At 37.3% G+C, this 23,955-nt stretch overlaps 1 protein-coding gene across 1 annotated transcript; it reads right to left on the bottom strand.

The window, feature by feature from the left end:
- Nucleotides 1-816: 816 nt before the first annotated feature.
- On the bottom strand, nt 817-23,247 carry LOC127623686 (DNA helicase MCM9-like). Its single transcript, XM_052098134.1, has 13 exons — nt 23,205-23,247; nt 21,465-21,820; nt 13,702-14,018; nt 13,025-13,106; nt 12,134-12,334; nt 11,733-11,858; nt 11,485-11,604; nt 10,651-10,825; nt 9,289-9,491; nt 7,909-8,112; nt 3,708-3,790; nt 3,473-3,618; nt 817-2,293 (listed from the first exon to the last, which is right to left on the bottom strand). The coding sequence occupies exons 2-13, from the start codon at nt 21,775-21,777 to the stop codon at nt 892-894; spliced, it is 3,372 nt and encodes a 1,123-aa protein (XP_051954094.1). The 5' UTR covers nt 21,778-21,820; nt 23,205-23,247; the 3' UTR covers nt 817-891.
- Nucleotides 23,248-23,955: the final 708 nt, after the last annotated feature.

The following is a 23,955-nucleotide window of genomic DNA, read 5'->3' on the forward strand; positions in this document are numbered from 1 at the left end:
ATAAAAGCACTTACATTAACTCTTTTGTTAAAACTTGTGCATTATTAGAATTGTAAAGGTGTTTAAATTGTTGTTTTTGGGGGATTACAGGGTTTACGGTTTGTTGTCATCACTTCAACAAAGTTGTAAAATTGGATTTAACTTGACACAGAAAAGGCTAGTAGGCGATTTTAACACAATAAAATCACATTAACATGAATTTTGTTTACATCTTTTGGCTATACTTTTAAAACGGTGTGTATTTTAAAGTTACAGATTGGCCCCATTTACTTCCATTGTAAGTGCCTCACTGTGACTCAGATATTTTAATTTTTTCAGGAGCTGAAATATTCTTCAAAAACTCTTCATGTGTGTTTAGCAGAAGAAAGAACATACACACCTGTGATGGCATGAGGGTGAGTAAATGATGAGAGAATTTTCATTTTTGGGTGAACTATTCCTTTACGCAGAATGATAGCCTCAGTCACCATTCACTTTCATTGTAAGGAAAAAAGAGGCAATGGGAGTGAATGCTGACTGAAACTAACAAATTGTCTAAAAGCTCTTTTTGCGTTCCAAGAAAGTTATACAGGTTAGGAACAAGATGAGGGTGAGTTTTCATTTTTGGGTGCACAAACCCTTTTAAAGTTATAAGGAACTCTTATATAAACTAAAAAAAACTGAATTACTGAAAAAAACAAACAAAAAAAATGCAGACATAAAAATGCAACGGATGTTTACTGAAATACACCAAAATATAGGGACCGTCTTTAATGTGCTGTTTGTAACTTTGCCGAGCTGTCTGGCATTTACATCATTACAAGGCACTACATTACAATTAAAAGCAAAAACAAATAAAGACAAACATAATTTCAGATTACATACACAGCTAACAAACATGTCTTGTTGCACTCAGTCCCAGTCAACGTCTAAATCTTCATCGTCTAAGACAGACGAACTGAACAAAGAAAGACATTTAAGGAGTCCTGCTGAGCCACCGGAGCCCATTTGAAAACATCTCCTCTTCTCTGGATTCATGCCGTTCTGTCCAGCTTCTTCCTTTCTACTGAAGGATTCTGTCCTTGTGTTGGCTGTCTGTGGAGTGGTGGACCTGTCTTCGTTTGCATCTGTGGTTATATTTTTCCTCGTCTGTGCAGTTGTGTTTTTCTTTGACCCAATTGTTTGTGCCGTTGAAACGGCGTTTGTGATTTCTACTTGTGGGCTTGTTGGCACTTTATTTGTAGTGTGGTTTACGACCACTTTTGCCACGACTGGAGTTGGAGGTTTTTCTCCGGTCTTTTCCTCAGCTGAAGCAATAAAGGAGAATCTGGAAAGTTTGGCCAAAGTGGAGCTAGCAACTTTAGTCATTGTGTGGTCTGGCTTTGGCGAGGATTGTTGAGGTTTATTAGCGTTACTCTCACCTGAAAGATGGGTAAGCCTTGGCAGCAGCTGCTGCTGCTGATGTTCTACGTCCTCAAATCTTCCTTTATGAGCTGTGGTCTCCTCATTGGAAACCTTTGAGGAAAGATCTTTGGTTTTGTTCTGAAGTCCTAGCCGTAGTTTCTTAGTAGCACTGCTGCCCTCTGCTGGCAAATGTGAGTTCTGTTTCTCCTTCTTAGAGGCTTGCTCTTTATCTGGGACAAGAATATGGGATTCTTTTGGGGGGGGTCCTGATTTGGTTGTTCCAACTGACTGATCTGCATGAGTCATTCTTTCTCTGGGCTTGAAGGTAAAGTTTGTGAGTGTGCAGCATAAATTCTCCCGACTCTCAGATCTGAAATCAGTTTCCTCTGCTATTTCAGGTGGACCGATAGCGGTGCTTTTCCTTTTAGACGGTCTTCTCCTAGTTATGGGAGTACTGTGGGAGGGCATTGTGTCTGGAGAGAACATTTTCTCTAAATCATCTCTCTCCTGAATGTTCTTGTCTTCGCTCTGAAGAAGAAACGCTTTCATCTCTTTCAGTCTTTTGCCTCTGAGCTTTTTGGAACCCCTCTCCACCACAGAAGAGGGCATTTCTGAATCTTCCACAGATACATCCCTATCATTCTCCCAAGCAGGATGACCGCGGTGCACAGAACGGCTGTTGCTAGGCAACACCATCATGCCACGTGTCGCTGTGGTGTTCTGAGTGGAGGTAATAATGTTGGGGGTTGTGTGAACAATGGAGCCATTACGGGTCGGACTGGATAAGGAGTGGAACCAGTCCAGGCCTGGGTCCGACTCCTTATTGAGATTTTCACCAGCCAAACTCTTGTTGGTTATGCCACTATGTGGCTCGGGCCCTTTAGGGGAGTCCGATTTTGTGTTCCGTAGCCTAGAGAGGTACATGAAAGGCCAGTTTGAGGAAGTTTTTATTCAGTGTGCTTTTAAACTTCTACAGTGGCAGAAAAAAAGTAAAAGGATAGTAAAGGGATAGTTCATCCAAAAATGTAAATGATTTTACCCTCATGCCATGATTGATGTGCAAAACACAAAGATTTTTAAGAAAGTATCTCAGCTCTGTAGGTCCTCACAATGCAAGTGAATGGTGATCAGACCTTTGTAGCTCTAAAACTCACAAAGGAAACAGAAAAAAAATCCATAAGACTCCAGTGGTTAAATCTATATCTTCAGAAGCGATATAATGGGTGTGGGTGAGAAACAGAACAAAAAGTCCCTTTTTTACTCTAACTTTCACTTTTAGATGTGAAAGTGAAACTAAACAGGCACCACACTTGACTTTCAGAAGTAAAAGTGAAAGTGGAGATTTAGAGTAAAAAAGGACTTACATTTTTTATTTAATTTGATTCAATTTTGATATTGATTTAACCACTGGAGTATTATGGAAAACATCTATGTTTCCTTTATGTGATTTTTGGAGCTACAAAAGTTTAATCACCATTCATTTGCATTGTGAAGACCTAAAGAGCTGAGATATTAAAAAAAAAAACAAAAAAAACAAAAAAAAAAAAATGTGTGTTCTGCTGAAGAAAGAAAGTCATACACACCAGGGATGGCATGAGGGTGAGTAAATGATGAAAATTTTCATTTTTGGTTGAACTATTCCTTTAAAATATATGGATGTCATTGCATTACTTAACAAATTATGTAAACAAAGGTTATTTAATTTAAAGATAGCACAAGCACACTTTACAAGACATTTCACAAAATGTTTAAGTGTTAAATGATAGAACAAGACTAAAGCTATTTTTTGACATATAAAGTATTCAATATTAAGTATTTAAGTATAAACTTGAGGGTTAATGACTTCATACATCGACTAAAAAAAAATCACCTTAAGTTCAGTTGATAAATGTACAGCAAGTTATTGCAAAACATTTATAGAAAAGAGAAGTTAATTCTAAAAAAATGTCTAGCATCATTTGTTTGTGGATGCCACTTGTTTTGATATTTTGCAATCAAATGCAATGACATTCGTACATGTTTACTGTAAGTGTGGCTTAAGTGTCAAAATGCTTTTTTGTGTTTTGTGTAACATTTCATTTTAATTTACCTTGAGAGTCTTTGGAGTTCTTTATGTAGGATATCGGTCAATCCCAGACACTCTAAAATGATCTCGCATTGTGTTTTATACTGCTCACAGGGGTTATCAGGAAAAGAGGTGTGCAAAGCATTCACATTTCCAAGCAGGGCGCCCCCCTGTGGAAAAAACAAAACACACTTTCTTCCTAAGAATGTTTATAAACTTCAGGCTGATTAAGTGATGTCAAAGTGGCCATTTAAAGTACCTGCATAGAGCACTCCATAACAGAAACGACAACAACAGCATCTTCTACTGTTACCATCTCTCTGAACATCAGTCTTGCGTGAGCTGTAACAAAGGGAAAAAGTCAGAGATCAGTGACAGAGCAGCATTACTGAAGGGCCGTTCAGACCGAATGCGTTTTTTGCACTAAGAAAGCTAGATTCAGTGCATAGAATCTCCTTTTATCTTGGGGTTATTTCTGACCCAGAACAGAATACATTATAAATACTGCATCGTTTTTATTACTGGAACCAAACATTGTGACTTGGTCAAGACCATCAAAACAAACTAACTAAAAAAAGAACATTTATTTGTGTGTATATGACAGTTACAGAGAAATAAAAAAGTAAACAAATTTTTCCTTCCATTGTCTTTATTGGTCAATTTGGACCCATATGGGACAAACCAGTTGTGACCTTTCATCTTTGGACTTTCTGGATGTTATACCACTTTAAATAGATTTCTGTACATCTATGAATAAATGTTTCCCAAATGTATCTCCTAGCCCCATAATGGTCTTGGTGGGATCCCAACCTGCTCCACTGGTTGTGGCATCTCAAATTGCATACTTACATTTCAAATGGGGTTTTTGCACACATGCATAGTCCACATAAACAGAGAGAATATTTTCCTGTTTTGAACAGTTAATACATTAGCAAATATGATGGGGTACAGAGAGGGTAAAGGCCCCCAATTGAAAACGCATATTAAATATATAATTTTCTCTTAAAACATTAGATGGCACAAATAACTATTATTGCATCTTCCTAAACCCCTGTAATACTGCAACAAATTGTTTGACATCAGTGGGGAGGAATGGATCTGTTGCAATGGACGTGGCACCATTTTAACTGTTGGAAAAGGCTATAGAGACTCATTTGTGAAATAAATATGTACTAAAATTTGAACTATAATGTACACTGTTGATTTTAGAATAATTTCTGTATGAAGCAGAATAAGAAATTGTTGTAATATAAATTAACAAGTGTTACAGTAAACATAAATTGAGACATCCTTGTTTGCAAAGTTTTTAAACACACACACACACACACACAAAATCACCTGAGCCACTGAAACCAATGCGGCAGTGGCTCAGGTGGTAGAGCAGGTCAATCGCAGGGTTGGTGGTTCAATTTCCGGCACACATGACTCTGAAGTGTCCTTGGGCAAGACACTGAACCCCAGGTTGCTACCAATAGCAGGCTAGCGCCTTGCAAGGCAGCTCTGCCGCCATTGGTCTATGAGTGCAAGTGTGAATGGGTGATTGGGACACAGTGTAAAGCGCTTTGGTAACCTCTAAGGTTAAAAAAAGCGCTATATAAGTGCAGACCATTTACCAACCTAACTGCATAAGTGTGCACATCCCTGAACCAACACTTAGTTGAAGTACCCTTTGATTTTATTACAGCACTCTGTTTGGATAAGAGTCTATTAACTTGGCACATATTTACTTGGGAATATTTTCCCACTCTTCTTTGCAAAAACATTCCAGAACTGTCAAATTGTGAGGGCATCACATGTGTACACATATATTTTTTACAAGATTCAGGTCTGGGTTCTGGCTGGGTCATTCCAAAATATGAATCTTTTTTTGCTGAAGCAATTCTTTTGTTGATTTGGATGTGTGCTTTGGATCATTCATAGTCATGCTGAAAAGTGAAAGATCTCTTCATTTTCAGCTTTCCAGCAGATGCCAGAAGGTTCTGTGCCAAAATTGACTGGTACATGGAGCTATTCATGATTTCCTCCACCTTCACTAAAGCTCCAGTACTAGATGAAGAAAAGAAGCCCCAAAGCATGATGCTGCCACCACCATGCTTTACCATGGTGGTGGCAGTATTGTGTTCTTTTGCTGATGTGCGGTGTTGTTTTTGCGCCAAACATACCTTTTACAATTTTGGGCAAAAAGTTCTTGGCCAGCCCAAACTCCAGACCTGAACCCCATTGAAAACCTCTGGAATGTGATCAAGAGGAAGATGGATGGCCACAAGTCATCAAACTAAGCCTAGCTGCTTTAATTTTAGCTTCAGGAGTGGCATAAAGTCACCCAAAAGCAATGTGAAAGACTGGTAAGTGCATGCCAAGACACATGAAAGCTGAGATTGAAAATCAGGTTATTCCACCAAATACTGATTTCTGAACTCTTCCTAAATTAAAACATTAGTATTGAGTTGTTTAAAAATGAATGTGAACTTGTTTTCTTTGCATTATTCAAGGTCTGAAAACAATGCATCCTTTTTGTTAATTTGACCAGTTGTCAATTTCTGCAAATAAATGCTCTAAATGACTATATTTGAATTTGAAATTTGGGAGAAATGTTTTCAGTACTTAATAGAAAACAAAAATGATCACTTTACTCAAACACATACCTATAAATAATAAATACAGAGAAACTGATAATTTTGCAGTGGGCTCTTCATTTTTTCATCGGTCTTCTGTGACGTTATACACTAATCAATAATTTACTAATTTATAATGGTTCTCAATTCAGGTAAAAAATTAAGAAGGACAAAAGGAGGGTGCAGCTTCATAAGACTTAAGGAGAGTTAAAAGTTGCCAACCTGATATGGCATCCAAAAAGTGCAGTGGTCTTGCACTGATGCTGTGGAAAACAGCAGGATGTTGCATCGTTCAAAGACGTCCATCTAGCATGTTTACCAGTACACAGAAAAACAATAGTGCCGATGAATGGAAATCTGCATTTAGTGTGAACAGCTGCCAAGACTTCAAAACAGACAATAAACTGAAGCAGGTACTAGAGCCGTAGAACAGAACAACAGAAACTTAAAGGTCAAGATAAGATTGATATAATAAGGAAGTTGTTGATATTTCCTAATGACAAACCTAAAGTAATGAATAAAAAGGAAAACATTTATCCTCTGAGAAAAGCTGTAATTAGTAAAAGTGACATTTTAAAACTGTGCTCTGCTGCTCCCCAGTGTGTCTTATGCCTCCTACACACTACACGACGTTCAAAGATGTCGGATCGTGGTACTATTCATATTACACAACTGTTTGTCTTGTCATATAAGTCATAGCGTTTTTAAATTACATGAGGAATCGGTGACATGTGTGAACACATTACAAGACATTTTACTATTGACAAATCCCCGACAGCTCTGCCTGGACTCCAAATTACGTTTCCCAACAGAGTACACGTGAGAAGTGATACGAGATACGAAAACAAATGCATGATCATATGTCATGCATTTAAGAATATGATGTGTATGTTTTTAATCGCCTAAAGGCATCATATAATTTATTGGTTACAATATGAAAAAGTACCTCATACTGAAAAATCTATCTATTTGTTTACCTGACTGTCCAAGACAATTGGCAATTTCTCTCCAACTCTTCTCTTTCTCCACCCGGTTGTGGTACAGTTCAGATGAAATATCAAATCTGGTGCTCCTGCCAATGTTCCACAAATTTTTCCTCCATTGCTTCGGTCCAATGTGACTTTCTCGATACCGAAGCCTGTTGCAGGTACACCAGGACTCACACGGAAACTTCCCGTGCCCCGTTTCTTGCTCTCTCATTGGCTGTAGGTCAATGCTGCTATTGTATTCAGTCAAAACATATTTCATATTGCGTGATTTGGAATCGCCAACTGGTCCAGATATTTAAAATTCTAAATATCTCGCTGACATCAGCGATTCTCTCAAAACGCGTCTTTTATAGTTCATACATTGCGATCGTTGCTAACGGGAGCGAGCTCCGATTTGCCCACGATTTCAGGCTTTTGTCATTTGTGTATGCTTAAAAACAAGAAAAAAACTATTTGGGAATGTGATAAAATAAATTAGATTAATTTGCAAATAAAATAATTATATTTTTCATACCCCTTAGGTAAATTTGTTTTCTTGTTTTTAGGCATAAATCTTTGATTTGATGTAATTTTGCTGCTCACAAAAATGTTTGTTGTTTTAAGGATGTTTAGATATTTTTACAGGAAAACAAGATAAAGTTAGTAAGGTCTTTTTTCAGTATTATTAAAGGTTCATATCATGAGGAATCAAATTATCTTTGATCTTTTGAAGGGATAATACAATTATAAATTAAATTAATAAAAAATAAAAATAATAATTATATAACCCCTTCAAAGGATGGGAAATTAAATATTTGACAGAAACCAAAAGGAAAGGAGATCAGGGAGTGAATGGTACAATATGTGTTAGTCTGACCCTCAGCGAGGCGGCTGAGACTCTCCAGCATGCGGATGGTGGTGCGGGCAGCATTACGACCATCACTCTGTCTCTGCAGCTGATAGTAGCGGCTCAGGATGGTGTTTGCTTCCTGTGTTAGACAAGGCTTAAGGCTCTTTATAAAGCAGAAATATGCCCTCATCTTCTCCATACTCCAAAAACATGACGACTCGCTTGGAGCTCCTGGGAGAGAAACACAAGGGGGAAGAAAGTTAAAAGTCAGAGTGAAAGAGAAGCCTTATGATTAATATTTTATAAATATGCAACAAATGTCAAGGCTTTACCATTAACATCTACTCTGTATCAAAGAGACTTTAGAGATAACTGGCAAATGAGTGGCGATCCGGCCCCTGAGGAGACACATTTTCCTATGAAAGTGACATCACTTGGCATAATAACAAAGGCTGAACTAGCTAGAAATCCAATATGGGAGGCATGAACAATGGAGCTGATATGATAGGGGGTGTCTAATCCAGTAACACATCAGATGATGTCATTTACAGCAATAATGTGTGTTGACGTGAGACTTTTCAATGTTGTTAGTGGTAAAAAAAATATATTCCTTTTAAGCCATATTTTAAAAAAATTGTCAATGCCTTTGCATTAGACAACAAACCACCACACACACACACACACACACACACACACACACACACACACACACACGTTGTGTTTCCATGTTTTATGGGGACTTTCCATAGACATAATGGTTTTTAAACTGTACAAACTTTATATTCTATCCCCTAAACCTAACCCTACCCCTAAACCTAACCCTCACAGAAAACATTCTGCATTATTACATTTTCAAAAAACATAATTTAGTATGATTTATAAGCTGTTTTCCTCATGGGGACCGACAAAATGTCCCCACAAGGTCAAAAATTTCAGGTTTTACTATCGTTATGGGGACATTTGGTCCCCATAAAGTGATAAATACACGCTCACACACACACACACGCTCACACACACACACACACAAAAAAAAAAGTCATTTATTAAAGAGAGAACAAGCACACATTTAAAGCAAATCATTTCACAAAAAAGTTTTATTAGGTTTCAAATTTTAAAGCAATAGATGTACTGTATACTATTTGGGGCCACTGCAAATGATATATATATATATAAAAATATAAAGTTATAAAATATGACAAAATATTTACAGGTAAGAATAAAAAAATTAATTAAAGATAAAGAACATTTTGGAGGTGTAGCCTAGAGGATGTGTAACACAGTCTCGAGTTAGGCCTTCTTCATAATACCCCTCTTCATCGTGTCTTGTGTTCTCTACCAATAAATGTGGCAAAAAAAGAATTAAATGATTTGTAATTATAAAACAAAAGATTATTCTTTAGGCCAAACCTTTATTCTGTAGGATGAAGGTGGAGATGATTTTGTCCCACTCTGGGTTCTTGGTGTCCAGCAGAACCAGTACCAGGTCAAATCGACTCAGTAGTGGGCTAGCCAGAGCCACATTCACTGAAATAGACACATTAGGGTCATACTGCCCCTTTGGGTTTGTGGCTGCCAGGATGGTGGTCCTAGTGTCTAGTTTGCACACCATTCTAGAAGAGAAGAAAATGGGACATTAATTCATATCAGTTCATGTAACACTTTAGTTTTGTGATCAAATGGAGAGATACTGAACTTAAGTGACTATTCACGGAGGGAGATTAACTGACTGTTTAACCCTCTGATTCAGGTGTACATGATTAAAAGCCATTTTGAACCCTTCAGGGAGCAATGTTGCATCCAAAACCACCATTGGTGATTACCTTTGACTCCTATGAATAATTCCATATGACTGTCCTCCATTTTTGATTTATGACAATACCAACACATACATCTAGAACAGTGGTGTTATTTGTAACAAGACCATAGTAAGCACATGGAATATGGATTTTCACTACCATGGTTCGATGTAACTTGATTTCTATAAAACAAACTATAGCATTTTTTGTCATAATATAATTTGTAGGCCTAAACACATTTAAAATCATTAAATGCTAAATATAAACATTTATAAGTTGTAGCAAAAATTACTGATATTCCCTCACTCCCCTATGCTGCTTATTACAAATGTAATCGAGCTGAAGAAGTGATACGACAATATTTATTATCAATCTATTTCTGCCTAAATTACAACTAGTTATTACAGCAAATTCAAGGGTGGTGATGTAGAATTCTGTTCCAAATTCAAATGGTTTGTGTCTCATGCCTTGCTTCGCTGGTTCTCACATTGCTGCGCGATTAAGAGCTCGAACTGGTCTGGGAGTAAAAACACACCTGCTCTGTCAATTGAGCCATATCCAACTATAAAGCCATACAGGTGCATTAGCGAAGGTTGTGACTCCACCTGTCTATTTGACGCTGCAAAACCAGATACTTCAGATGCGTTGCAAGACTTCAGTACAGAATCAGATGAACCGCTGTACAAATGCGTACCGACCCGTATAATGGAGAACTGGTAGGTAATATTCTAGATTAAACTAGATTCAGAGTCTAGATAAACGTTTTTATGCAAAGACGAACTTGATGATCGATTTGATACATGACTGAAAACAACCCCCATTTGTGACCTAATGCCCCCTCTCTTCTAATTTGTTCTCAGCACCCACTGGCATCCTTTGAATGCCCCCCGTTGAGAACCACTGATCTAGAATATCTACTGCAATCTTCTACTGAGTATATAAAATGGAAAACATTATGTCCCTAAGCACTTACCCAGCTTTGGCCACACTGATTGTTTGTTGCTCCATGGCTTCATGGATGCTGGTGCGGTCGTGCTCTTTAATGCTGCTGAATTCATCGATGCAGCACAGACCTCCATCTGAGAGTACCAGAGCTCCTGCTTCCAGGTGCCATTCTCCAGAGTCCTTCACAGCTGCCACCGTCAGACCTGATATACAATTTGAATATTTACATACAACAGGCAAATCCAACTCACCACACTGCAGTATTTGCAAGGATATATAATGTACATAAGGGTGTCTTCTACTACAGACAGTTTTGGCCCTGTTAACTTTTAGACATACATTATCTAATAACAACCTTTTCATACTCTCACTAGTTCCCTTTATTTTGTCAACTAACAATGTCAAACACTGGATATAAAATGCACCACAGGAGAATTCTGTCATTTTGATAATTTGTTTATGAATCAACAAATTCCACCAAATCTAAAAGCATTACTTTGTATTCATAACATTATGTAGTGGGATTTTGAAATGATAGTTTTAATATGACATATGAATAAAAAAGAAAAAGGATTAAAAAAGCTACAAAGTTATAAAATTGGCTATACTTTAATAAGTGATCTTATAACACAAAAATCATGATAACATGCATATTTCTTATTTTTTTGGGCTATACTTTTGTGAACAGAGAGTATTTTAACATTTAAGGATTGTTGAGTGAGGCACTTTTGTAAGTTTTTGTGGTCATCAACATTATGCCACAAATGCTGTCAATTGATCTTAACTTGTATTGAACCTGGAAAACTGCTTTAAGAAAGTTAATAAAACAGTGATGTGAGTGGTTAAGGAGAATGTGTGGGACCTGCATTTGTGGATCCAATTCCTGCCGTGAGCACAGAGCGTGGAGTTATCTTTGCAGCATACTTTAGAAACTGTGACTTTCCAGTCCCTGGATCGCCCACTAGCAACAGATGAGACTCCCCTACATAGAGCACATGTATTTCACTATCTATTCAAAAAAGTAATGGCATTTTCAAGCACACCTCTAAACTTTGTTTCATGATAAGCCAAAATGTCAGACTGGCCATTAAGTGGTGTGTGAACACATACCTCTCACCTTGGTTCCAGAAGCATCTATTCTCTGAACCCCACCCGCCAAAACCATAGCAACAGCCAGCTTGACGACATACATGCCAAACACCTGAGGGCACAGACTCATCAAGATCTGGTTCCTGCCTTCAGAATGGAGAGAGAGAGAGAGAGAGAGAGAGAGAGAGAATGAGATTTTATGCTTTGTTAGCCACAGTGAATGCTGTCAGCTTGCTTGCTCAATCAATCCTCAAGCTTTTAAAACTTTTTTTAGCCAGGCTTTATCAAGCCAACAACAAACTTTATCTCTCTATTTATTTTGTACTACAAACTTTGCCAATATTCTGTATTTTCCACTTTCAAGAGACACTACAAACTATATATGAATAGTTTAAATAAACTACTAAATATAAACTACAAACCGGCAATGGGGTCATGTTTGTGACTCTCCCAGAATTCTTCAAATTCCTTCTGAATTTCTTCCAGCACCAGTGCAGAGGTGGACTGCTCATTATTGACCTCAATATAATTTGCTTTCAGCACAATCTCCACATCACAGCGACAATCCTGATACAATGGCTTCCAGCGCTGGCACACAACTCCATACACTGTGATGTCATCACCTGTGACAAACACATTATATCATAGCATGAGGGATAAAGACATTATGATGCTGCTCTAGGGATTGTCCTATTATTATCATCTGTGAAAAGGTTAAGCCAACACATTTAGTTTGAAAAATGAATATCTTGCACTGAATCATAATCATATGATAAATAAACTACATGTATGATGTCACATAAAACTATAGTTTACCAATTAAAATGGAAAATTATGAACTTATGTCACACAGCTAAACAGTGCTTTTTTATGGTAATAACAAGATTAATTTATGTAACTTAAGAACAATGTCATATATAATAGATTTCGTATTATATAATATCACAAAACGGTAACATAAGTTATGTTCTGCAACAGATTTTTCAAAAATTCTATATTTCTCCAAATAATACTTATGCATGCTCCTAATTAAATTTACTATGTTTAATAAGCTTGGAACTAATAATATCACTGTTAATATATCTTAGAAGCACATGGGAGGTAATAACAGAAAAATGCTGGTTGTTTAAGCAAGCATTCATATGTGAGGAATTTTAACAAAGCCTGTCGTATTTAACACACATTGTCCTAAAAGGTTTACAGACCATAAACAAGATGACCAGGAATGGGCAAAATAACAAGAATAACAGAATTTTGCCCTGCACTAAAGCTAAATAAACAACTACAACTACAGACTTTTTAACAACATTCACCTGATTTGCAGCTATCCACTAGGTCGTCTTCCAGGATGATGAGCATGGAGCGAGGAATACTACCTACTGACAGTTTTTGCACCTGTTGTTGGAGATCAATAGGTCAGTAAGTTGTCCTTGTCAAGTCAATATTCAGACTGCACTTAAAAAAATATTCTAATTTAATTCTTTAGTGTGTTCTCAAATTAATCAATTTTAAAAGTGGTGTCGGCAATAATATCAAATTTAGTGGCGTTAGTGGTAAGTGATTTGAGTTTGTATCCTGGCAGTTTGTAGGTTTACGTGCCAGAATGGAGAATCAATGATCACTTTGGGTAAAAAGGTTTGCTAATGACTAAACATATAAAAATTAAAGTCACATCTTTCACATCTGAAAGTTGCATGTGGTGTCTGTTTAGTTTCACATCTAAAAGTGAAAGTTAAAGTGGAGATTTAAAGTAAAAAAAGGACTTAAATAATGTTCTATATATAAATATGTTTTCTTTATGTGATTTTTGGAGCTACAAAGGTCTGATCACCATTTACTTGCATTGTATGGACCTACAGAGCTGAAATATTTTTCTAAAACTCTTTGTATTCTGCTGAAGAAAGAAAGTCATACACATCTGGGATGGCATGAGGGTGAGTAAACTAAGAGAATTTTCATTTTTGGGTGAACCATCCCTTTAACATCTCACCTGCTCTTGGATTTTTATCTCCTGATAGTCCTTGCAGGTGGCCGGAGGGGCGTCACTCCCAGACAGGCAAGTGAATTTGAACGAGTTGCAGCCGTTTTCATTGGTGCAGCTGGTGGGGGGAATGAAGGTGTAAAACTGATCAAAGTCAGCCTGCACTGAGAACACATGTCTGCACTTATTGCACATGTAGTCTCTCTCGTACTCCAGTACTTTAGTCGCACTGGTACGGATGACCGTGCCCGTGACTGACAGGAAGTGACCCACGTCTCTTGCTTTAGGAATGTGATCTCTGGTCAGTTCGGGACACATAGGTAAACCTGCAAACATTTAGTAAATCAGTTAATAAGGTCTAGTTTTGACATATGTAAAGTTGCATTAATAATGATTAGATAGAGTAGGAATTTCTAGGACTCAATCATTAAAAATACTATTTTTTTTCCCTCATTTTCTCAACCTCAACTGTCATCAAAAACACGTATAACTTTTCTTTCTTCCATAGACCACAAAAAGAGATTTAAGTCTGAATGTTCACCATGCTCTTTTCCTTACAATGGCAGAGTTAAGCTACAAAAAGGACAAAAAAAGCAACATAAAAGTGGTCCATATGACTCATGCACTATATTCCAAATCAAAGCAAAAATTAGAGCTTTGGCAGAGGGGAAGATTTTATTCAAGTAATGACTTAAAATTCAGTATGCTCCTCACACAGTCCTAGCATATGGCTCCAGAGAATTGGAAAATAGTGTACAAACCATATGGACCACTTTTATGATGCTTTAATTATGCTATTTTTCTCCTTTTTGGAGCTTGACTATATCTGTCCCCATTCACTTTATATGTATGGAAAGATCAGCGTGAACATTCTGCTAAACCTATACTTTCCTGATCTTCAGAAGAAAGTCATAAATATTTGGAACAACATGGGTAAGTAAAATGACGACAGAATTGTCATATTTTGGTGATCTACTCCTCTTGAAGGAAAACCTCACTATCATGTTAACCACTAAGTGTCAGTGTTGTTCCACTAGTGCCTGTTTTTAGAGCACAAGGTCTCCTGCAGCTAGATGTTGCTGCATATACATTTTTTCATGAATGAAAGAGTAGTTACAGCTTCTTGCATAATAAATCAACTCAGAGCACATTTAATATTTGACCTGGGACATATTAAAGGCCAGCATATGAGACACAGTTGCATCATAAAAACATAAAAGAAAGAATCAATTGTCAAAGTTACTTAGGCAATGAAGCATGCTTTGATTTTCTCTATTCTCCAGTAACCACAGACAGATCGCAGAACAAAGTGGCTGTGGAGAAACTCGGTTTTGGTAAATTGTGTTCATTGCAATGAGTCATGTCTGCAGGGCAACAGATGAAGAGTGTGTAATTACAGGTGACCGAAATCGTCTCCTGGAGGACGCGAGAGAGAAGCATTTGGCTTCTACACGATGCAATGTGATCCATCCCACATACATCAGGGATCAAACACATGCCTCCATAGCCTACACGGCATGTAAAACTATTTTTGTATTCCACCCATGTGTGTCAATGTTCAGATGAGCAGATTAACACCTTTGATGAATGTCTTCCTTCATAATACAGGCACATCACACCTCTTCAGAAAGAGAACTATATTGATGCATAACATGTCCATGGGCTTAAATCAACATCAATATTTTAGGTTTAAATGTATAAGAATGGATATGAGATAAGAGTCCTGTAACTGGTTACCATTTCTCTCAATTTTAAATCAACTTTTTTTCTTCATTTTAAATGGTCCTGCAATGTGACATTCATTTTTAGTACAGTACAGGTTTCCATGCATCTCTCGTTTAAAATTAAGTCATACAACTGCATAAACGGAGTACTCCTAATTACAAAATAATAAGCAAAATGCAGTTTAAAATAGCTTTAGATAGTGTATAACATGTCATACTGTCAACTGCACAAAAGTATTTCATGCTAACATCAACTATTTCTGCTTTTATAGGACTAGGACAGAAATTGTATGTACTGTATTATACTGTATAGGTGTGTGATAACAATGCACAACTATTAAGGCCAAAGTATATTGCGTTTTCACATGCATCTGTGTCTTGCTCACAGTGCACAATGCAAATTTCGTCATCAGCACAATATTAGCATGCTGTCTGAGTGCAGCCCAGTTTTTCTAGAAATATGGACCGTGTCTGTGCACATTCGTATTTGTATTAGAGATGTTAATGATTTATCGAAAATCGATTAATTGTCACTAATAATTTGATCGATTAAGCTTATCGATTAATTAATTTTAGGATAAATGTGTTCTGAAATCAAGCCAGCAGATGTTGATAAGGCTGTCTAAACAGTCATCCGCCACTAGAGGGCTGCATGTTATTATCCGGTTCACGGAAGATGATGAACAGATGTAAGATGAAGCAGCTCAATGTATTTTAAACAGTGTTAGAGCATTTCTCTTTAAATTAACATGAATGTTTTCTGTACACACTGTGATAAGTGTGTTAAAGTAAAAGACAACAAGCACTGTTGATCTCCTTGTTTCATCCCAACCTACAATCCAAGTCAGCAATTGCAACAGACATCTCACCATTGTCACCTTAGAAACGGTATATTAAGTACTGTGTATGTTAAGCAGCATGTTATGATTTAACAATTTAAACAAAAAAAAGTTTTAATGAACTCAAATATGCATAAGTAAAATACCTTGTACACAAGTTATTTTTAACTGTAGACTAATTAATTAACAGTAATTAAACAATTCACAAATTCGTACTAAACAGCCTATATGTATTAAAATACACTGAACTAACAATATTTTAAGAGGAAAATGCCAATACTTGCATTCCTTAAGTGTATTAATGTAAATTATATTTATACAATTGGCTACGTGCACATATTATTCGGAGTCCTCCTTATGCATTTTTTGATATCTTATCACAAGGCTTGTTGAGCGCATTACCGCGGAGACATAGCGTGTGTGGAGGCTTCACGGTATTTTCCGTGGCATGCAACCCACTGAGAGTGAGAACCACATTTAAGCGACCACGAGGACGTTAACAAAACGTGACTCTACCCACCCTAGCAACCAGGCCAATTGGTTGCTTAGGAAGCATGACTGGAGTCACTCAGCACACCCTGGATTCAAACTTGCGAATCCTGAGTGTGGTAGTCAGCATCTTTACTTGGCATTTACTTGCGATTTTAGCGTTAACAATGAATCGATTAATTGTTCATTAACATCCATGGCGATCGAATATTCTCTTCCAATCCGATATCTCGGTATCGGCCGATACCGATCCAATACCAGTGTTGTTTTTTTGCATAATCAGTTTAGAATATCTTTACATTATTGTGTGGAACTAATAGAGTGTGGCCTTTAATATGTAAAGAAACACAAACCTCTAACTACACATTATTTCAATATAAATGTATAGCTTATTAAGAGATACTTTATTATTAACTAGTATACTATATATAGTAGCAGCAAAGTTAACAGTAATTCCAGTCTTCAAGCCTTCAGTAGAAAAGAAGCCTTTTTTTTTTTGCAAATCATTTTCAACTTGTATCTCGACTTCAAAGGATTCAGATCTCTTTTTTGTTCAATTTAGTTGTAAGATATAAGCTCACTTTTCACTCTCACGCTTTTATTTTGACATTCTGAACTCTCCAGAAAGTCCTGTAAGTGTGTTTGTTTGTAAGCAAGTTCACAGTAGTTGAATTAGCTTCTTATTCAAATTCTGGTAAAATGCACCTCCAGTGCCATTCTAAATGCATATTATATGTGAACCGAACTTTTGAGCATTTACATCTGAGATGTTGTTCGTGAGTAGCGCTCAAATATTGTGCACCACGTGAAGGCTAAAAATAGCAGCGAGTGTGTGTGTAAACAGAGCAGCGCCATTCACTGACGTGCTGGAGCTGCACATGCATTTTATATATTTACTTATTAAACACAGCCTTTTGTGATTCACAGGGATATTGCACGTCTTCAAGTGGCTTTGAGTCATATGAAATACTTTAATTTTGTTTTTATGGTTCTTTTATGTCATTTTTTGCTTGACAGTAACGAACATGACTAACAAACAGTATCGGATTTGGAATGGGGTCGTCGGACCGATACCCGATCCGTCTAAAACTTCAGTATCAGAGCCGATACCGATCCAGGTATCGGATCGGTGCATCCCTAACTTGGACACAAACTTTTACTCACTAATGACCTTCATCAAATCATGAAAAGTCCAGACACATGCTATGGTTCTTTATAGTGATATGGCCAATGGATTATGCAATTTTTATGACAATGTGTCCTATTTTCAGAGCCACTTTCATATTCATAGCACGTTGGATCCATGAGTGGAGTCTGCACTCTGGCTATTAATAACTCTCCTCCACAAAGGCAAATGTGATAAAGCATCCAGGGGACAGGAAAGGTCAGTCAGCTGATAATTGCTGACACACTCCCTAAGGCAGTCTGAGTCTTCGCCACATCCGAATAGAGACCGATAACATTTACATGGATTTTCTCTGAAGATGTATGTGGAGAGCGGGGCAGGCCGAGCGGTGACTGTGCCGAGGCCGGGATGGACACCTGCAGCGGATTATCTCGCCCAGCTGTGGGTGATTGATTACAGCATTAACAGGCGAGAGATAAAGCCACGATGAGAGACAGAGAGAGAGAGAGCTACAACGAAGCTGTGTGTGTCTGGGGAGCAGAAAAGCACCCCGTTGATGTGTGTTCGTGCTGCAGAAAAGCAGTGGTGTTGAATGTTTTTTTTTTACACTTAAAAGTACTGACAATAAAGAGTCTGATGTTGGATGTTTGCACAGCTCCCGCTTACTTCAGAGTCTCAAAGATTTTCCTTACACTGGTGCCGAAACCCAAGGAAATTGGAGGAAGATCAAGCTGTCCTGGAGTCCTCGTTACTGGCTCAAAAACGCGGTGCCAAGGACACACGATCTGGTGAGACGCAACGGGTTCGTCAGCAGGCTACCCAAAGGGACGGCTGAGCGAGACCAGTGCCATCGCCTTGCATCGCTGACGGAGGTGGACCAGCTGACTGAGGACCGAGTGGGTGGCGTGTCCGGGATCCAACAAGTTTTTTTTCTCTCCCTCCCTCTCTCTCGTTCTTCCCTCTCCATCTCCTTTCCCTAGATCTGTTCCGGGTTCTCAGAGGCAGGAAAAAGCATCCGGCGCTGGGTCGGACGAGACCGGGATGGACACCTGCTGCGGATTATCTCGCCCAGCTGTGGGTGATTACAGCATTAACGGGCGAGAGATAAAGTCGAGACGTGACACAAAGAGAGAGAGAGCTACAACGAAGCACCTCGTTGATGTGTGTTCGTGCTGCAGAAAAGCAGCGGTGTTGAATGTTTTGTTACATTGAAAAGTACTGACAATAAAGAGTAATGCCATGATGGTACTAAACTTCTAAAAGTAAATTGTCCCGCACCATTTGTGGATGATAAAATGGATGAAAAATCCTGTATATATTCCTTGAAGGAGCAACCTTTTCATGTGTATTTACAAAAGTGGGCCTGGAGCCTTTAAGCTTAAAAAATTTCACAAAAGCTCCACAAAAGTGTCAAAGTAGTCGATACAACTCTTGGCCTATATTCCTAGTCTTCTGAAGGCATTCGATAGCTTTAGGTGAGAAAGAGACCCCACCAGAAAGCTGTTAATTGAGAATCTCTGCAGTCAAATCATTAAGTCGAGATGGGCTTTGTTAACGAGATGGAGAACTGGACCAGTCTGATTCATAAACACATTTTTTTTTAAATATTGTTAAAAAAAAATGTAAACAATATTGTTTAAATAAATAACAGTTTTTTTAAACCACATTAACGATTACTTGAAAATTCACAAATCAGAGAATTCAAGATTTTCAGTAAATAATGGCTTAAATTTTGATCTGTTTGACACATTAATCTATTGCATGACTTCAGAAGGATTAAAATATAGAGCACAAATTGCATTGACCACTTTATTGATTTTTAATAGCACTTTTGTTTCCTTTTTGAAGCTTGAAAGGCTACAGTCCCCATTCATTGTAATTGCATGGAAAAGAATGACCAATACAGTTTTAAAAATGTCTCCTCCTGTTTTTCCACAAAGCTGTTCTTTGAGCTGTTCTTTTTTCAGGGTGCCCATGAGTCTGACCTCAGAGAGTCTCAGATGAGACGTCCTCTCTCCTCGCATCCAGACCAATACACATCAGGCTGAGATACTACTCGTGTTGTTGTTACATCAAGCAGTGTTTTTATTCCCACCTGACCACCGTCTCAACGCTTCATCTGATCTCTTTCCTGCTCCTGCTTTTTGTGAGCCAACATCCTGATACAAAACGAGACTGTTGTAACAGGGAGAACAGATCAGCATATTGTGCACAGGCTATATGACACCAGTTCAGAGGAAGCGAGCTGTGATAACAGTGCTGCGGTCCAATTGCTTGTTTAGGGATACAGCCTCTGTGTTGCATTGACAAACTAATAGGCCGCAAGCCTGCGAGAGCAAATTAAACAGACAGACTTAGGCACTCAGGGGCTTAATGGCACCAAAGATCCAACAGGGACTTTTAGCCGTTACACAAAGAGAACTTTCACTCATATGAATGGCTCCGCTGAGCGCGAGCCGGACGTGTATGGACGCATTTGAAGCATGACACTACGATTGCTTTGAAATACTCTTTAGTACGGTCAATGGCAGCTGCATGTAAAGAAGATGTGCATATGCAGACACAATCCATATTTCTAGAAAAACAGGGCTGCACGCGGAAAGTACAAACATACTGTTCTGATAACGAAATTTGCATTGCACACTGTGCGTGGGACCTAGAGGCACGCAAATAAATTTCTACTTTTGCCCAAATAGTTCTGTAATATTTTGTGTTTTAACATTTATACCATACACTATAGATACCATGCAATACACACACACACACACACACATATATATATATATATATATGTGTGTGTATCTTTTTCACATTTTATTCATTTAATTTAGTTTAAGATTACACAGAAATTTGTTATGAAATTTAAATACGTTAATCCTACAAAACTATAAAAGCTATTTTTTTTGATGCATTTACTTCTACACAGTAATATATATATATATATATAAAACAATAGCATAAAAAAGCATAAAAGGCTACTGCAGACAAATGAATTGTACATCTTAGAGTGACTGTCAGTTTTAAAGTAGTGTTTACGTAATTAAAGTTTAAGTAACACAAATTAAGAATCACAGCTTCATTATATGAAAATGTTATTTTTATTATTTATTTCTTAAATGTTACTATATACTGTATCTATATACGTTTCCTAAACAATAAAGCCATTTGAATTACCACTGTGTATGAAAGATGATCTATAAATAGACTTGCCTTGTCTTCATTTTTATTTGAACATACATGGTTTACTGCACAGTACCGGCAAATTGCATACAATATTTATATGTAGTATAGATGTATTTATATACTATTTGAATATAGATTAACAAATGATCTGTTTATATAGAGATACTGTACACATAATGACTTAGACTTTATATAAGAATATAAAATTTTATTACAAAAATATTTTTGTTGTTGGTTTTATTTGTAAAGAGCGTTAAATTAAGTATTTAAATATATTTCTTTATGACACCATCTTTATGACCCCCCTCCCTTGCTTTTGGTAATGCAACTACACATCTGAGCTAAAGTCCTTATTGTTAAGCACTGGTACTGCTGTCAGTTATGTATGAGAGTGGATGTATAGCTGCTTACCTGAAATACGAACATGCAGATTATGTTTGAGCCTGAAACTCTCCTGCAGTGAGGGAGAAGCCTGAGATATGGCCTGGGCTGCTCTTTGCAAGGCATTGTCAAATATAGGCAGCACCTGACTGGGGAAGGCATTGAAACACTCTCCAACCTCCATATTATCCTCGAATAAGGTCATGGCATTCACTACAACAGGACAGTGAACATGTTCACTGGCCTCCTGTAAGATCTGAAGGATGTCGTTCTTATGGTGCTCCATCACATAGCTCTCAAACACGAGTCCTATCAAGGATACCTGATCCGGACTGAGCATCATGTTGATCTGAAGACTGACTGAGTATAGATTGAACCGGATCAGTCTACAAAGGTGTCACAATAGCTGCATCAGAAGTGTACTTACACAGACTGTTTAATGCTGCTCAGAGGTGGCATAAATGCATTTAAAGGGGTCATGACATGAGAAACCAAATTTGCCTTGATCTTTTGGTATATAAGAGGTCTTTGTATCATTAAAACGTCCTGCAAGTTTAATATTTTAAGACGTCCTCCCCATTCTAAACGAATCATTTATTTAATCAAGCTCAAAATACAGCTCGTTCTGGATTCATGGTTAGAAGTGACGTGTCGGTTAGAAGTGACGTAACAGCGTTTGCATATGACCGCCTCCAGCACAAGATAACTCACGCTTTAAGCGCCAAGACAACTACGCTCATATCGTATCGCCGTCGCCTCACAAGTGTTCAGTCGATGGACAGCGAGCTCTGACAGAGACTACTTGTGCACAGGAAAATTACGATGCCACACAGATGTGCTGTTCCTGGCTGTGGTCAAACAAAACCTCTGAATAAGCTGCCGAAAGATCCAGGCGTCAGGGAAAAATGGATGCAGTTTATTTTTTGCGGACGTTCCAGTCACGGCAGTGTTAACTTAAGCGTTTGTTCTGTACATTTTAAGGATGACTGTTTTGAGAACAAATCTCAATATGATGCTTTCTTTGCCAGAAAACTGTTGCTCAAAGATAAGTCCGTGCCGACTATTCTGGGAACAACGACGACGCAGAAACTGTAAGTAGGCTATTTATTTTAAACTTTAAACTACTTTTTAAAGCGCAATTTCATTCATTATGAATAATCACAGTGTTTTTACTTAGTTTACTTGCATATTGTTCTGGCTGGGGGCGTCAATAATTGATACATAGGCACTGACGTTAGCCAATCATAACAGTGGGCGTTAACACTGAAGTCTTAAATGGAAAACGCCCCCAAAACAGACTGTTTGAATCAGAGGATGAGAAACAGGGTGGGAAAAGGTCATAAATCACTAGATTTTAAAAGTTTTTCTTAAAATAAAATATATTAATACTATAATTGCACCTAAGGGAACATAATAATACAATAAAAAAAACCATGTCATGACCCCTTTAAACAACAATAACAATTGCATAAATAATGTTATGAGATTGGTGTTTAAAAACATTACATTTTGAATATAGAAATATGAAATAAATGCAATTATGACATTATACTTTAAATATGAAACTAAATTTTGAATTATATGTCCTTTAATTAAAACAACCAAGGCTTTAGTCTGAGTAATATTCATCGGAACTTTCATTGACAAGTCTGTGTGGCAAACTCATTGACATTACAAAAACATTTGGTATCCCACTACATGCTACAGAATGTAGTACGCTATAAATGTACAATAAAGAGCATTGCTGGTACAACAGGCTGTTTGACATACCGGTAAATAATATTCAGCGCTCATCCACAATAACAACACCGTGATTCGTGGCTGTTTTTCTTCCTGTCTGTTTTCAGATTTGGCGCGAATTCATTAACTTCCTGCATTGTAGGGGTACGTGTTGACAAATGCGTTTGTTCGACTACAGAAAACTGCTTTATCCCAAAATAAACATAGCATAAATATGTGTAAAACTATAGAAATACATTTTTGTATGCCTTATTATTTTATGCCTAGATTGACTCTAGTATACATTTGGCTTACATCAAATAGCAACACCCCTTTCGTCTGGGCTTATGGTACACCCCAGTGACCAGAAGTGGAGAGGCCGATGACGTCGATATGAAAAGTCTGAGCATTTTATATATATTTTTTGGTGCAAATTAATGACAAATAGATCCATTTTTTTTTTTTTTTTTTTACATTCAAGATTAAGATTTTTATTTCAAAACTTTAGATTCAAAATGATTAATTATTAATGATAAATTATTACAATTTCCCTTATATTCTTCCCAGATCTTATCTAAACAATTAAAATGAAATATAATGTATTTTATTATAAATAAAATGATAATAATATTATTATAAAAACAAGGTGAAAGTATTTTATTTCTTAGTTTTTAGCTTTGTTTTCTCTTAAAGGTACAATATGTAAATATTTTCATGTAATACTCGCCTTTTTTGGCAATGTGTGAACATCTTGTAACACAACTTAAAAAATTAGCCCTTCCCGGACTTCCTAGGTTGCCTA

Source organism: Xyrauchen texanus, chromosome 30 (genome assembly GCF_025860055.1).
Source record: "Xyrauchen texanus isolate HMW12.3.18 chromosome 30, RBS_HiC_50CHRs, whole genome shotgun sequence".
Lineage (NCBI taxonomy): Eukaryota > Metazoa > Chordata > Actinopteri > Cypriniformes > Catostomidae > Xyrauchen > Xyrauchen texanus.